The 15671-nt window shown below is 38.7% G+C and overlaps 1 protein-coding gene across 1 annotated transcript in view; it reads left to right on the top strand.

Moving 5' to 3' along the window:
- The window catches only part of RLF (RLF zinc finger), an 80741-nt gene extending 69304 nt beyond the window's left edge, over positions 1–11437 (top strand). The window contains exons 7-8 of the mRNA XM_020894094.2: positions 1842–1983; positions 6558–11437. Coding sequence (XP_020749753.2) covers positions 1842–1983; positions 6558–11207 — 4792 coding nt within the window. The 3' untranslated portion in view covers positions 11208–11437. The remainder of the gene's footprint in view (positions 1–1841; positions 1984–6557) is intronic.
- Positions 11438–15671: the final 4234 nt, after the last annotated feature.

The raw sequence follows: 15671 nt of genomic DNA, 5'->3' as shown, positions 1-15671 counted from the left end.
AAATTTCCTTTCCAATTTTTATAAATTTGTATGTAATTTGTTATTTTGAGGTAGGCAGTGACCTAATTTGAAGGTAAAGTAAATCATCTGAGCATTGGAAGTATCCATACAGTAGAATCATTTTCAGTATATTCTTTAGTGATTGTCTGTTTAAAAAGATCACATCATTATAGTGATTAAAGAAGTATTATCCTAGTACATGTATGATCCGGGAGACTATAAGTTGCTGGTGGTAGTTCATTATTCTGGTATGTAGATTTGAATGGATGGTTAGAATGGATGGTTAAAGTGACATCTTGACTTTCTCACTAGTAAGTAATCCACTAGTTGTCATGGTTTCAGGCATGTTTTTATGTTTGGGAGGGCAATAGTAGTTTTAAATTGTTGAATTGAAACTGTGGAAATATGTACACAGATATAAAATATATGATAGAAATTCTCTTTTTTGATCATGGTTATTTGGAGTTAAGTTAACTAGAGTTTGAAATACTTAATTTGGAATAAATCAGACCCCACACGTTCTTATTTATTAAAAAAATATTTTGAGACATTTTAATTCTCAGCCTGCCTTTTATCACTTTATCAAATTTGCCTAACTTTAAACTTCTAGCTAGTTGATGAATTTTAGATAGTAGATATTCTTTACCCTTTTATCTTTATAATCAGATTTCACTAGCTTTGATGATTTTTTCTTTTCTAATAGCATAGATTTCATGTACATATATTTCAGTAGGTACTCTGAGCATATGTAATTCTCCATTTTCTAAAGTTTTGTTAGTAAGATAAACATATGCATAAAACAGTCTTGTAAGTTTAAAAATGAACAGTCATCCCAGTTTCTTTCCTGGTAGCTATTTTCATAGCTGGCCTATCTTATATCTATGTAAGAATTTTACCATATCCAAATGCCAGTTACCTCCTTAAAAGTATGAGAAAATGATAACATTTCTCTTCTGTTTTGCTAAGTAACTTTCCTTGCATTCACATTTCATATTCACATTCTAACTCATTTCTGTCCTGGATGGTTTTGAGTTTCTAGTGCTTTTTCTTGAGTTTTCTCTGAACCCGTTCAGTGCTTTTATGTAACTTATTCTTTTCAAGATTTTCTTTGTATATTTGTGGGATTCTTCTATTGTAGCCATTTCCAAGGGTGTCGTTTTACTAATTTTTTTTTTTCATTTTACTAATTTTATTAGTAATATTTAAGCATTCCAAGATATAGGCCTAAGTAGCAGTATGACATTTTAGAGATGGAAAAGCATTTCTCATGAGATTAATGTGGAGAAATATACCATTAGACTATTTCATAGTTCTATGCACTTTGTTAGCAACATAGTGATGTCTGATGATCCCTGCCCACTAGAACAGGGCTTGATTCAGTCAGTATAATTACCAGTGTAAGGAGAAAAACCTTTTAGGATAAGGTGGGATCTAAAGAAGTCTTTGAAAATGTCAGCAAAAAGAAAGTAGTCTTGTGTTGTTTTTATTTTTCCCCAGGCACAAAGAAGAAAGTGGGAAGTTTTCAAGGAGGATTCTTTTTTAACAATTTAACCAGTTTGAGAGGAAGCAATAGGGAATACGGAAAGGGAGGTGGCAAGCCATTCCAATGTTCTTGCCTGGAAGATCCCTGGACAGGGGCGCTTGGCAGACTACAGTTCATGGGGTCGCAAGGGAGTCAGACATGACTTGGCCACTAAACACCAAAAATAGGGAATATAGATAGTTTGTTCTTCTAGATTTTGTTACACTACTGTCAGCTTACTTTCACAAACTGAAAAACTGGGGTAGCAATACCAGTTCCTTTAAATGTTTTATCATAATCTCTCTTTTTTTTTAAATAGGGAATTGACTCTCTTTTGGAGTAAACTGCAAAGAAGAATCGACCCTTCTGTAGACACTTTTTTGGAGCGCTGTCGTCAGTTTGGTGTCATAGCTAAAACACAGCAGCATTTATTTTGCCTGATTAGAGTTATACAAACTGAAGTGAGTAATTTATGCTTTTTGTGCTGATTGTTTATGGAGGGAAGAAATAAGTGGAGAGACAACTTCTCAGGCAACTCTTTTTAAATAAGGGAAAATGAGAAATAATGGGGTTTAATAAGATTATGGAACTGGACATAGCTAGCTGTTTCTGCAGATTTACTTCCTAGGAATCTACAATTTTCTTTGTGGAAAATAGTGATTGACATTACAGACCACTGGAGGAAGGAAAGATTGTTTCTTGATTGTCCCCTCAGTCACCCCAACGTAAGTCTGGTTTTCCTAGAATAGTGTTCTGTATTATATACAGACATGTTTGTTGGCAAATTAGGATAGTAATTGTTAGTGAAGAAAGCATAATTGTGTTTTCCAGCTCCTTGATAATGGAATGACTGACTCCTTCATGATGGAGTGATAGATTCTCTAGGTTTTAGAGGAATGGACTGTACACAAATTGCAAGCTTCTGTGCAAATTAGGAAGCAAGTTAGTTTTGTCTTGTTTTTTAAGAAATAAATATTTCCTAAAATGAAGTGCTATGTATAAAACCTTTTTTTTGAATTTGGCCCCATAAATTAATGCTAAGACTGGAGATTTAGATGAGCCTTATGCTATGCTTGGTTTTTGTTTTTAGTGTCTCCTCAGTGACAGAGATGCCTGTATACCCGTATCTATGATGGTTTATGGGTATGTTTTATGGGTTACTTTTTTGAAAACATCCAAGGATTGTTTATATTAAAGTCAAGGCACAGTTGTATCATTGATGTGTTCTATCTCCTTTAATGTATCCTGTTTTAGTACTATCCATATCCTATTTTAATACTGTGTATCTAGTCTTCTCCAGTGAAGATAGGAAAATGTAAAACAGTTACCAGAAGCAAATTCATACAGACAAACTAGGTGCTTATTATTTCTCATCACTACAAATGAAGTTGTGTCCCTATCACAGGAGCATGTTCAAGTAATTACAGAACTTGCCTGTTTAAAATAATCAGTGGTACATCTGGCCTTTTAAAAGTTTTGGCTTTAGGTTTTTTTTTTTTTTTTTTTTTTTTTTTAAGGAAAAGCTGTTTTCCCTTGCTGCGTAAGAGATTCTCACAGCTTAGCCCTGAAGTCAACACCCATTTATTAGCTTACGATTTTGTGGGGCAGAAATCCAGCACAGTGAGGCATGGTTCATTGCTCAGCATCACAAGGCCACAATTGAGGTGTTGGCCAAGCTGAGTTTTTTTCTGGAGACTCTGTAGACAGTCCACTTCTAAGCTCATTCATACTGTTGATAGAATGCAGCTCCTTTCCTTTGTAGGGCTGAAACCCTCATTTTCTTGCCGGCTGTCAGCCCCAGCCTGTTTTCAGCTCCTGGAAGCCACTCTCGTGTTCATGCTTTCATTTTGAAGCCACAAAGGCACAAGGAATTCTTCAAATATGACCTCCTTCACCTCTGACTTCCAGACCTAGATTTAAAGAGTTTGAGTGATTGGGTCAGATAATCCACTTGTCTTAAGATCAGTGGGTTTGGGGCTTTAATTACATCTGCAGGGCCTCTTTTGCCATATAACATACAATGTAATCATAAGAATAATTCCATATTTATAGGTTCTGCTTATACTCAAAGTGAGGAGATTATACAAAAGTGAAGGTCAGGGGGTCATTTTATATTTATTTTTACTTCAGGGAACCACAAAAATGGGAAAATGTTAGAGGATTAGAGAAGGTGGGTTTCTGACACATTCCAAGGAATTTGCTGTCCATTTGTATAACCAGAACCCATTTGTTTTTCATCCTAGTCTAGGATGTTTTCCCCCTGTAATCTTTACTTATGGTATTTGTCCTAAAGGGTAGAAAAGCTATGGACTGGTAGGTGGAAGGGGAGTGAAATGGAATTCCTTCAAATTGAGTGAGACACCTCTAGGTTTTTAAAAGCAAGAGGTGATCTAACCTCTGTCATTGGGGATCTAGTTCTACTGTGAATGGAGATATCCGAGATGATAGTGATGTAAAGAAGAAAAAAGTTTTTCCCTCTCCTATACAGGTTGATAACCCAGCTAGATAGGCCAAGGATCCTCTCATGGCTCCACATATCAGAAACCCAGGTTCCTTTTATCTGCTTTTAACACATAGGTTTCATCTCATGTTCCAAGAACTAACTATTCCAATCCCAGCTATAATGTCTTCATTCCAGATAACAGGTAGAGTGGGAAGCAGACCACACCACGACACACCTTTTCCCCCCATTCCTTCTAACACATACACAAACACGGTCACCTAGCTGCAGGGGGGAGCTTGGAGATAGACTGATTATTCTGGGTGACTCTGTAACCAGATAAAATCAGGTATTTGGTTTTTATGAAAGAGGTGAAATGATCTTAGTGCATAGCAACCAGTTACTTAGCCCTTGGGAAGGAAAAGATTAATGATGCTGAAAAACTTTTGTGGGCATTGGGTCTCTTGCGGAAGGCAGGCCTTGTAGTAGTACCTCCTTATTTTCTGGGTTTTAATTTTCTCTAAATAAAGAGCTTAAAGCAGATAATCAGTTGAAGGTGCTCAAGAGTTGTTAAACTTTTATTCTGTGACTTGAGAAACTCATATTGGAAGGGATGACTTTAGAGAATCTAGGGTCTCTCTCAAGACTTTTAAAAGTAGTATGACAGAAGAATGGATATAGATGTTGGTTATATTTGAAGTGGAAGGTATAAGAAGAGGGATAATCTTGAAGCCAGTTTATTTGACCATTGAGCTCTTTTTGGTGGAACATACAAGTTAGAACCATTTTGCAAAATTTTGTCTAGTTTTATTCCCTTCTCTTTAGTAATAAAGAAGCTGAAAATTAGAAATGTGTGACTTGTAAGGATCTAGACCCTGGGTATCTTGACAAATGGCATAATGGTTATCATTTGTAAGTCAGATACAATGGTTATCATTTGTAAGTCAGAGCACAGAGGACTTGGAGGAGAAAGTCCATTAAGTTTTAAAATCTTTCATTGGTTCTTAACAGGTCACTCAACCCCTTTTGCAAGACTCTGTGAGGTAAACAGCAAAGAATCCAAATCTGTTCTTTCTTAAACTGCCCAATCTAGTTGAAATGGTAAAATTTGTGAAATCACTAAGAATACTTTTCCCCAAAAACCCCCACAAAACTACCATTATACATTCTGAACAGATAGTTAACTTGTTAAAGGAGTGGTGAATAAATTAGAATTAGGGTGTGGAATGTGGAACTGAATTTTCAAGAAACTGATGGATATAAATAATTTGATAGGTTTTAAACAGGAAACCGAAGAAGTGACTTGGCATATTGTATCAAGGACATGTGGGATATAGCCAAATCAAATAAGGATAATCTATGCAAAAAGTTTATTCAGAATAATGTCCAAGATTAATAACAGCTCTGTATATTGATGGCAGTTATTTCGTTGTGTTCAGCATTTAGAATGGTACCCAACACAGAATAATTGCTTAGCAAATTGATGTTCGAACAGTGGGATTTATCCTCAAGTATTTTATATGGGATTCTGTTGAACATGTACTGTGTGCCAACACTGTATTAATCACTTTATGTTACCTTACTTCATTTGCATAACAACATTAGGAGAAAATCTAATACTGCTGCTACAGTTGTCATTTTACAGATAAGGAGACTGAGGCTTAGAAGAGTTAAGAACTTGTCACTGTTGTGAAGCTGGGGTTCAAAGGCAGTCAGAGTCTGGCTCAAAATTCTGTTCTTTTCTGTATTGTGTTTTAAGCTACTCTGCCATAAGATCCTGCTTTTCTTTGTTCATATTATTTTCATGTACCCTTTCAGCCTCTCACATGAAAGAATCATCTTAAATGCACTTGCCTTTTATCATATACAACCAGGTCTTTTTCATGATTTTTGACTGATTTCTGAGAACCTGCTGCTATAGAGAAATTTTCTTTTGTTTTTCTGTGGGAAACAGATTCAGTACACCTGTAACTATAAAGTACTAATTTTTTTTTTTTTTTTGAGGAAATAGAAAAATCATTTATTTTACCCTTGAGGTTTTGAAAACACCCAGTTATTCATGATACATGAATTTTTAAAATTGAATTCAGTCTTAAACTCCCTTATACACATGTATTTCCTCTTAAACCCATTTATTTAAGCCCTATCCTTCCTACCCAGCTTGAGACAATTCTTTTTTGAATCTTTCAGTGACCTTATTTATTCTGAGCTCCTCTGAATTTATGTGCCTTTTTTATTTACACATTTGGCACATAGGTAGATTCCTTGAGGGTTAAGGACTGCTTTAATATGCAGTGCTTTGGGACTTCCCTGGCAGTCCATTGGTTAAGACTCCACATTTCAACTGCAGGGAACATGGGTTTTATTGCTGGTCGGGGAACTAAGATCATGCATGCTGTGCAGTGTGGCCAAATAATAACAATATGCAGTGCTTTATAAAGTTGGATACTCTATAAATGTACATTGTTGTTGTTTATAAGTTTTAAGAGGAGTGTATATGTGTATCTTATCAGTGAAATTTATGTAGTGTTTCCAAATTTATGTAGTTTTCCAAATGGAAAAAAAAAACCTTTTCTTCCCTGTTTTTCTTAACAGGCACAAGATGCTGGTCTTGGGGTGTCGATTTTACTATGTGTCAGAGCTCTTCAACTCAGAACAAGTGAGGATGAAGAAATGAAGGCATCAGTTTGTAAAACAATTGCTTGTCTTTTGCCAGAAGATTTAGAAGTTAGACGAGCCTGTCAACTTACAGAATTCTTAATTGAACCCAGTTTGGATGGATTTAACATGTTGGAAGAACTGTATTCCCAACCAGATCAAAAATTTGATGAAGAAAATGCACCAGTTCCAAATTCTCTCCGATGTGAGCTCTTACTAGCTTTAAAAGCCCACTGGCCTTTTGATCCTGAATTTTGGGACTGGAAAACTTTAAAACGACACTGCCACCAACTTCTAGGACAAGAAGCCTCAGATTCTGATGATGATCTAAGTGGCTATGAAATGTCTATTAACGACACAGATGTTTTAGAGTCATTTCTCAGTGACTATGAGGAAGGTAAAGAAGATAAACAATATAGAAGAAGAGATATGACAGATCAACATAAGGAGAAGAGAGACAAGAAACCCATTGGTTCTTCTGAAAGATACCAGAGGTGGCTTCAGTATAAATTTTTCTGTTTGTTATGTAAGCGAGAATGTATAGAGGCTAGGATTCTTCATCATTCTAAGATGCATATGGAAGATGGAATTTACACCTGTCCAGTTTGTATTAAAAAATTCAAGAGAAAAGAAATATTTGTTCCTCATGTGATGGAACATGTTAAAATGCCACCAAGCAGAAGGGACCGCTCTAGAAAGAAATTACTGTTGAAAGGCTCTCAAAAGGGAATTTGTCCCAAGAGCCCCTCTGCAGCCCTGGAGCAAGGTCAGTCACTGAATGAACAAGCCAAAGGAGAGTCACATGAATATGTCACATTCAGCAAATTAGAAGATTGCCACCTGCAAGACAGAGATTTGTACCCATGTCCTGGCACAGACTGTTCCCGTGTGTTTAAGCAGTTCAAATACTTAAGTGTGCATCTTAAAGCTGAACACCAAAATAACGATGAAAATGCCAAGCACTACTTAGATATGAAAAATAGAAGAGAGAAGTGTACTTATTGTCGACGACATTTCATGTCTGCTTTTCACCTGCGAGAGCATGAACAAGTGCATTGTGGTCCTCAGCCTTATATGTGTGTATCTATAGATTGCTATGCTAGGTTTGGATCAGTGAACGAACTGCTTAACCATAAACAAAAACATGATGATCTGCGTTACAAATGTGAATTGAATGGCTGTAATATTGTCTTCAGTGACTTGGGACAGCTTTACCACCATGAAGCACAACACTTTAGGGATGCATCTTACACGTGCAGCTTCGTTGGCTGTAAAAAGTTCTATTATTCCAAAATTGAATACCAGAATCACCTCTCGATGCATAATGCTGAAAGTTCAAATGGAGATGTGAAGAAAACAGTGAAACTTGAGCCGGCAGCAGGTGAAAAGCAGGATTGTATTGATCAGCCCCATCTGCTTGACCAGACTGATAAGTCACATTTACCAGAGGATCTTCTCTTCTGTGCAGGATCAGCTAGTTCTCAGATAGAAACTACAGAAAATCTGAAAGAAAACAGTGACAGTAATTCTAGTGATCAGTTAAGTCATAGCTCTTCAGCTTCCATGAATGAAGAGTTAATTGACACGCTGGATCACTCTGAAACCATGCAGGATATATTATTAACTCATGAAAAAGTTTTTGTGCCCTCCAGTTTAAAGGAGAAATGTTCCAGTGTAGCAGTTTGTTTTGATGGGAGTAAGTTTACCTGTGGTTTTGATGGCTGTGGTTCCACATACAAAAACGCAAGAGGCATGCAGAAGCACCTAAGGAAGGTTCATCCATACCATTTCAAACCCAAAAAGGTAAAGACAAAGGATGTCTTTCCTTGTTTGGGTAATGAACACAATCCAGCGACTGAAAAGTTTGATGCAGAACCTAAACCCAGCTCAGATACAAACAGTGACTCCCCAGATGAAGGTCTGGATCACAATATCCATACTAAATGTAAACGAGAACATCAAGGCTATTCCTCAGAAGCCTCCATCTGTGCATCTAAAAGGCCCTGTACAGAGGATACCATGTTGGAACTTCTGTTACGCTTAAAACATTTAAGCTTGAAAAACTCAATAACCCATGGATCTTTCTCAGGGTCATTGCAGGGGTACCCATCCAGTGGTGCTAAGTCTCTTCAAGCAGTTTCAGCTACAATCTCAGATCTTAATTTTCAGAATCAAGATGAAAATATGCCAAGTCAGTACCTGGCACAGTTGGCAGCCAAGCCTTTTTTCTGTGAACTTCAAGGATGCAAATACGAATTTGTGACTAGAGAGGCTTTGTTAATGCATTATCTTAAAAAACATAATTATTCAAAAGAAAAAGTCCTTCAGTTAACCATGTTTCAACATAGGTATTCCCCGTTCCAGTGTCATATTTGCCAAAGGTCATTTACGAGAAAAACACACCTTAGGATTCATTATAAAAATAAACATCAAATTGGCAGCGACAGAGTAACTCAAAAACTATTAGATAATGAAAAATGTGATCATGAAGGCCCGTGCTCAGTAGACAGGTTGAAAGTTGATTGTCCTGCAGAACTTGGAGGTGATCCCAGTGGTAACTCTGAGAAGCCACACTGTCATTCTAAAAAGGATGAGTGCAGTTCGGAAACAGATTTGGAGTCATCCTGTGAAGAAACAGAAAGTAAAATATCTGATCTCTCGTCACCAATAGGCAGCCACAGAGAAGAAGGAGAAGGAAGAGAGGGCAGAGGTAGCAGGAGAACTGTTGCTAAGGGAAATCTCTGCTACATTTTGAATAAATACCACAAACCATTCCATTGTATTCATAAAACTTGCAACTCCTCCTTCACCAATCTCAAAGGCTTGATTCGCCATTACAGGACTGTACATCAGTACAACAAAGAGCAGTTATGTTTAGAGAAAGACAAAGCGAGAACCAAAAGGGAACTTGTCAAATGTAAAAAGATATTTGCCTGCAAATATAAGGAATGTAACAAACGCTTCCTGTGTTCCAAAGCTCTTGCGAAGCACTGTAGTGACTCTCATAACCTAGACCACATTGAAGAGCCGAAAGTGCTTTCTGAAGCTGAGTCAGCGGCCAGATTTTCCTGTAACCAGCCTCAGTGCCCTGCTGTTTTTTATACATTCAGCAAGTTGAAGCACCACTTGATGGAACAGCATAACATTGAAGGAGAAATACATTCAGACTATGAAATTCATTGTGATCTTAATGGCTGTGGCCAGATTTTCACCCATCGCAGTAATTATTCTCAACATGTATATTACCGACATAAGGACTATTACGATGATCTGTTTAGAAGCCAGAAAGTGGCAAATGAAAGGCTACTACGGAGTGAAAAGGTGTGTCAGACAACTCACCCTCAGGGGCACGAACATCAGACGACCCGGAGATCGTTTAATGCCAAGGCTAAAAAGTGTGGCTTAATCAAAGACAAGAAAGCTCCCATTAGTTTTAAAACGAGAGCTGAAGCCCTCCATATGTGCGTGGAGCACTCTGAGCACACGCAGTACCCCTGCATGGTTCAGGGGTGCTTGTCGGTGGTGAAGCTGGAGAGCAGCATAGTGAGGCATTACAAACGCACCCATCAGATGAGTAGTGCCTACCTGGAGCAGCAGATGGAAAACCTTGTCATGTGTGTCAAGTACGGTACCAAAATTAAGGAGGAGCCCACTTCTGAAGCAGAGCCCTATATAAAGAAAGAAGAAGATAGAGGCTGTGAATCAGAGCTCCCACAGCACAGCCATCCCCGAGGTGACACTGGCATGCCCGTCCAGACTGCTGATCCCCTCCATCCAGGTGAAAGGGACGGAGGGCAGAAAGGATGCACAGAGAGCAGCCCAGTGTTTGATGCGGATTCTCTGCTCTACAGAGGAACTCTGAAATGTAACCATAGTTCAGAAACCACCTCTTTGGAACAGTGTAATATAGTTCAGCCTCCTCCTTGTAAAATAGAAAATTCCATTCCTAATCCTGATGGGACTGAAAGTGGGACTTATTTCACAAGTTTCCAGCTGCCTTTACCAAGGATCAAAGACTCGGAAACTGGGCAGCAAAGTTCAGGGCCAGAAAACACTGTAAAAAATTCAACCCATGTTCCAAAAGAGACTTTCAGGAAGCATCCACAGCCCAGGTCATTTGATTTGAAGACTTATAAACCTATGGGATTTGAATCTTCATTTCTGAAATTTATTCAGGAAAGTGAAGAGAAAGAAGATGATTTTGATGATTGGGAGCCTTCAGAGCACTTAACATTAAATAATTCTTCACAACCCTGTAATGACTTAACAGGGAGTGTTATGGCAAATAATTTGGTGAATGACAATGACCCTGAAGTTGACATACCTCATTCTTCCAGTGACTCTGCAATTCATGAGAACCTGACTGCAATCCCACCTTTAATAGTAGCTGAGACGACAACAGTTCCCTCCTTGGAAAACCTGAGGGTCGTATTGGACAAAGCATTAACAGACTGTGGAGAACTTGCCTTAAAACAGCTTCATTATCTTCGGCCAGTGGTTGTCCTTGAAAGATCTAAGTTTTCCACACCAATTTTAGACTTGTTTCCAACAAAAAAGACAGATGAGCTTTGTGTAGGAAGTTCCTAAATAGCAATTTTGTTTTAGAAACAGACTGGCTCCAGCACTGCAACACGGGGACAATTGCCAACTTGAACAAAGGCTGAGAACCAGCCACACTGTCATTTAGGGTAGAATAGGCTGTGTATTTACATGAATGTATAATATCTATGTCAGCAGTATTGGCTGAGTCCATTAGCTCTCCAGTTGGTTTATTGATTGGGTTTTTTGTTTTTGTTTTATTAAAAAATGGAACTGTATTCTTGTTTGGTGCTAATTAATACATCAAAATATATCGGGGCTTCCTTTTTCAAATTAAGTGTGCATGATTGTATATGGAACAGATACTAAGATCCCAGGGTGGGAGGGCTAGGGAAAGGGATATGGAGTTCTTACTTGACTTGAATGTGCACCTGAGGGTGCTTTGTGTAATATATTGTACACTACAGCATCTTATATTTTTTGAGTTGAGTTTCAATAAATTACAATTTTTCACCCATTTTTTTTCGTTTACTCATAATGAGTTTTCATGCCACACATGAATTGGAATTGCACATATATTTTCTGAAATGTGCACTTATATTTTACCTCGGTTATTAACCAAACCATTCAGATCAAGCTTCCTTTTGAATGACTTGTCTTAAAAATTTTGTGGAAAGAAAATTCTAAGGTAGAGTAATTAACTCGGAGTCAAGGTAGCTCCTGGAAGAGGATGTTCAGGAGTTTTTCAGGTAGAAAGGAGAGGGTATGCCAGGCATAATGTGAAGAGCTCACCACATTCAGAGATAATAAAGCCATGTTTCCAGGCAACTACAGATAGTGTGATCGGCTGGCAGTAAAAGGGGAGCCCTGGAGCAGATGAGCTGCTTGTAGAGACAGGAGCCAAACCACAGACACTGAGGGGTCCGGACTTGAGTCCATAGGCAGCTGAGAGCCTTTACAGAATTTTAAACAACATTCATATTAATCTGTAGATTGCTTGAATGAGTGTGATTTGAGGGGCTGAGAATGGAAACAGATCTAAGTAATTGCGGCAAACGATGGCAGCAGAGCGACGAGCAGATGAAATTGAGAAATTTAACAGGCGTATTAGGCACTGGAGAAAATGAGGAAAACTTAAGGTTCTGTAGTGATGGATGCAACCAATTGAGGCAAGACTAGAAAGGAGTTTGGGGGAAGAGAATAGAAACACAAGATGAGTTTGGTCTTTGTATTAAAGTTTCAGCGGACTCTGGGACATCCATGTATAATGACAAGAAAAGCAGTGTTTTCTTATATAGCAGCTTTATTCTCTGTTCTTTGTGAAGTCACTTTATCATTATTTAACAGTGAAATGACAGATACTCCTAAAATCTCCTTCTTATGCCTCTGGTTAGAATTTTAAGATCTTTTCTCTGACCCTTAAACCTTGTTTTGTCAGCTCTTAAAAGATTTTTATTCTACCACCACCACCACCAAGCCGAAGTCATTTCTTGCTCAGATCTTAGTAGGATACAATATTCTCAAACAAGATTCTGTTGAAAGCAAAAGTGGCAGAAACAGTGGAACTTCTTAAGAGGCCAAGGTCACTACTGACTGAGTTCTTTGGGATCTTGAGCTCATTTCCCCTCTGGACTTCAGTGTCCTGCCTTACAAAGTGTTGAGGTGTAAGTGATCGTTTCAAAAGGTCCTTCACCTGTGGTCTGAGCATGAGAAGTAACCAGTGGCCCCATCTTAAAAATTCCTCATTCTAGAGATTTTTAGATCAGACCAAGAGAAAGCTGCTAATTTTAAGACTCAACTGTATGCATCCAAAAAGGGGAAGTCCCCGGTGGTCCAGTGGTTTAGTTAGGGCTCTGCACTCCCACTGCAATGGGCACAGGTTTGATCCCTGGTTGGGGAACCAAGACCCCACATGCTGTGTGGTTTGGCCAAAAGAAAGAAAAAGATTCAACTGTATTTAACCACTCCTAACTCCTGTACCCTGGAAGGACCAAGTGAGTCCATTGGCAGTAGTACCAAAGCCTAGTTTTTAGAACCCAGTTGAACGTTTGCTTTAATATGATCCTAGAAGCATTTTGTATTCTAGTTGGAGTGGTTTGCTTCTTTTGATTCTTTTTTTTTTTTTTTTTTTTTTTAACATGTTTCAATATGGACCATTTTAAAAGTCTTTATTGAGTTTGTTACAATATTGCTTCTCTTTTTATGTTTTGGTTTTTTGGCTCAGAAGACCTGGGATCTTAGCTCCTGGACTAGGAACTGAACCTGCACTCCCTGCACTAAAAGGCAAAATCTTGACCACTGGATCGCCAGGGAAGCCTTTGATCTTTATTGAAGACGATGTTCTGTTAAAACCAGCATGTGTGATTATATGATAATACAGAAGGTCAGGGGGTTATTTTTGAAGCTTTTAGTCCTATCATTTTTACTTGATATCTCTTTGGGGATTGTCCTCCAAATACTCCAGACTTGGAAGCACCGAGTTTGTGCCCCCTAAAATTAATAGGTAGAAATCGAGAATTGATTCTTGCACTTTACCCAGAATTCTCCTGCTTCTGTGTTTCTCCATGTTTGTGAGCACATGTGAAAGAGAGCAAGTAGACAATGATGGATAAGAACGGTTTTGATGAGTCTTCCTAGGGATTTCAGCCCCAACCTATCCCCTCCGTCCCAGGTTGCCTGCTTCTGAGCTGCGCTGGCAAGGACAATCATTGAAGGACAGTCATTAGCCAAACACTTAAGTACACACATACTTAAAGATAATTACAGGTATTTGGGAGATAAAAATAAATTTGTTACGGAGTTTGCCATCATGGAGCTTCAATGTGAGGGCTGGGGTAGGCTTTCCAGGTGGTGCTAGTGGTAAAAAACCCACCTGCCAATGCAAGAGACTTAAGCGACACTGGTTCGATCCTTGGGTCAGGAAGATCTGGAGAGACATGGCAACCCATTCCAGTATTCTTGCCTGGAGAATCCTATGGACAGAGGAGCCTGGTGAGCTGCAGTCCATGGGGTTGCAAAGAATCAGAGTATGACTATGGGCCGGCAGCATGGATGTCATCTAAGAACTTGTTCAAAATGTAGACTGTCAAGTTCAGAACTTCTTGACCAAAATCTGTGTTTCAGTAACATCTCCAGATGATTCATAGGCACAGAAAAGTTACAGAAGCAGAGGCCTAGAATACAAAGTGGAAAGTGCTGAGATTGCAGGATAATTAGACCTTTTTTTTTTTTTAGTACTTAAAATTATCTTGTTGGATTTTCATAACTCCGTGAAGTCAGTACTGTTCATATTATTTGACAGATTAAAAGGATGGGGATGCAGTGTCTAGCTGATAAAAAGTTAGGAAGAGGTGGAGCTAAGTTTCCAATCTTATCTGACTGGAAAAATATCAGGAGGGAAACTTAATGTGAAGGATGAAAGATAGAAAGTCGCAGGTGGCATTTAAAGTACCAGAAATGCCAGTTTTGTAATTAAGCTGTACTTTCTGTGAAAGTGAGTAGTGGGAAATAAAGTTGGAAGCATAGGTAAAAACCAGGTCATGCAGATCCAACTCAACTCATGTAGGTTCATCTCCAGTTAGGCGTCCAGTGTTGACAGTTCCTCATTTGAGAAAGAGATGGAAAACAGAAATTACTGTTTCTGTGAATAACATGTGACCTTTGAAAAGGATTTTCTTTTTTTTTTGCCACACCACAGGCTACTTGCAGTTTCCCCAACTAGGGATTGAAGCACAGCAGTGATTCCACTCAGCAGTGGAAGCACAGAGTCCTAACCACTGGACTGCCAGGGGATCCTCTCAGTTTTTCTTTCTGAAAGAAACTTCTAAAAGAGAAGTTGCTCAGTCCTCTCTTCATACCCAGAGTAGCCTGTGAGACCGCGTGGCTTTATACTCCTGACTTGGGACATGGCCTCCTATTATGTCAAACTGAGTCTACAAAGCGCGGCCCATTGTGCTAACAGGCCTGCTTGGTCTACACTTGCAGAAATATACTCTGTGACGGCCTGCATTTGAAGGCCTGAACCTCTTTGAGAAAGGTAACCTGTTCAACAAACGTTAAAACTGCAAATAATTAAAAGTGCTATGAAAGATGCCCAGACAGGGAGCCAAAAAAGGACAGAAAGTTTCCATAGAGGAAGCAATGTTTAAACCTGAAGAAATGAGAAGTTGGGATAATCCAATTCTGTGCCAAATCTTTGTGGTGTAACAGCTGGGTGTGTGAGCGACACTGACAAGTCTAGAGCCAGAGTTAAGAGAATAAATGGGAAAGGGTTAGAAGATTGGATAGGTCAGCAGGAAGCCAGTATTTTGGCATCTATAACCATGTTCTAGACTTCGGGTATTGGTTGACAAAAAATGAAGAGCCTAGTGAAGGTTTGAAAGTGTGTACCACATAAACAACAAGTTGCTGCATGTGTAAATCAGACAGTCTTAATAGGGCACTACTGTGGAAATGACTGAAAGATGGATCATGGATGGATGATACTAAAGGTGGGCTGAGATATACCTTCCA

This window comes from Odocoileus virginianus, chromosome 5 (genome assembly GCF_023699985.2).
Source record: "Odocoileus virginianus isolate 20LAN1187 ecotype Illinois chromosome 5, Ovbor_1.2, whole genome shotgun sequence".
Lineage (NCBI taxonomy): Eukaryota > Metazoa > Chordata > Mammalia > Artiodactyla > Cervidae > Odocoileus > Odocoileus virginianus.
This window is presented reverse-complemented; position numbering and strand designations above follow the sequence as displayed.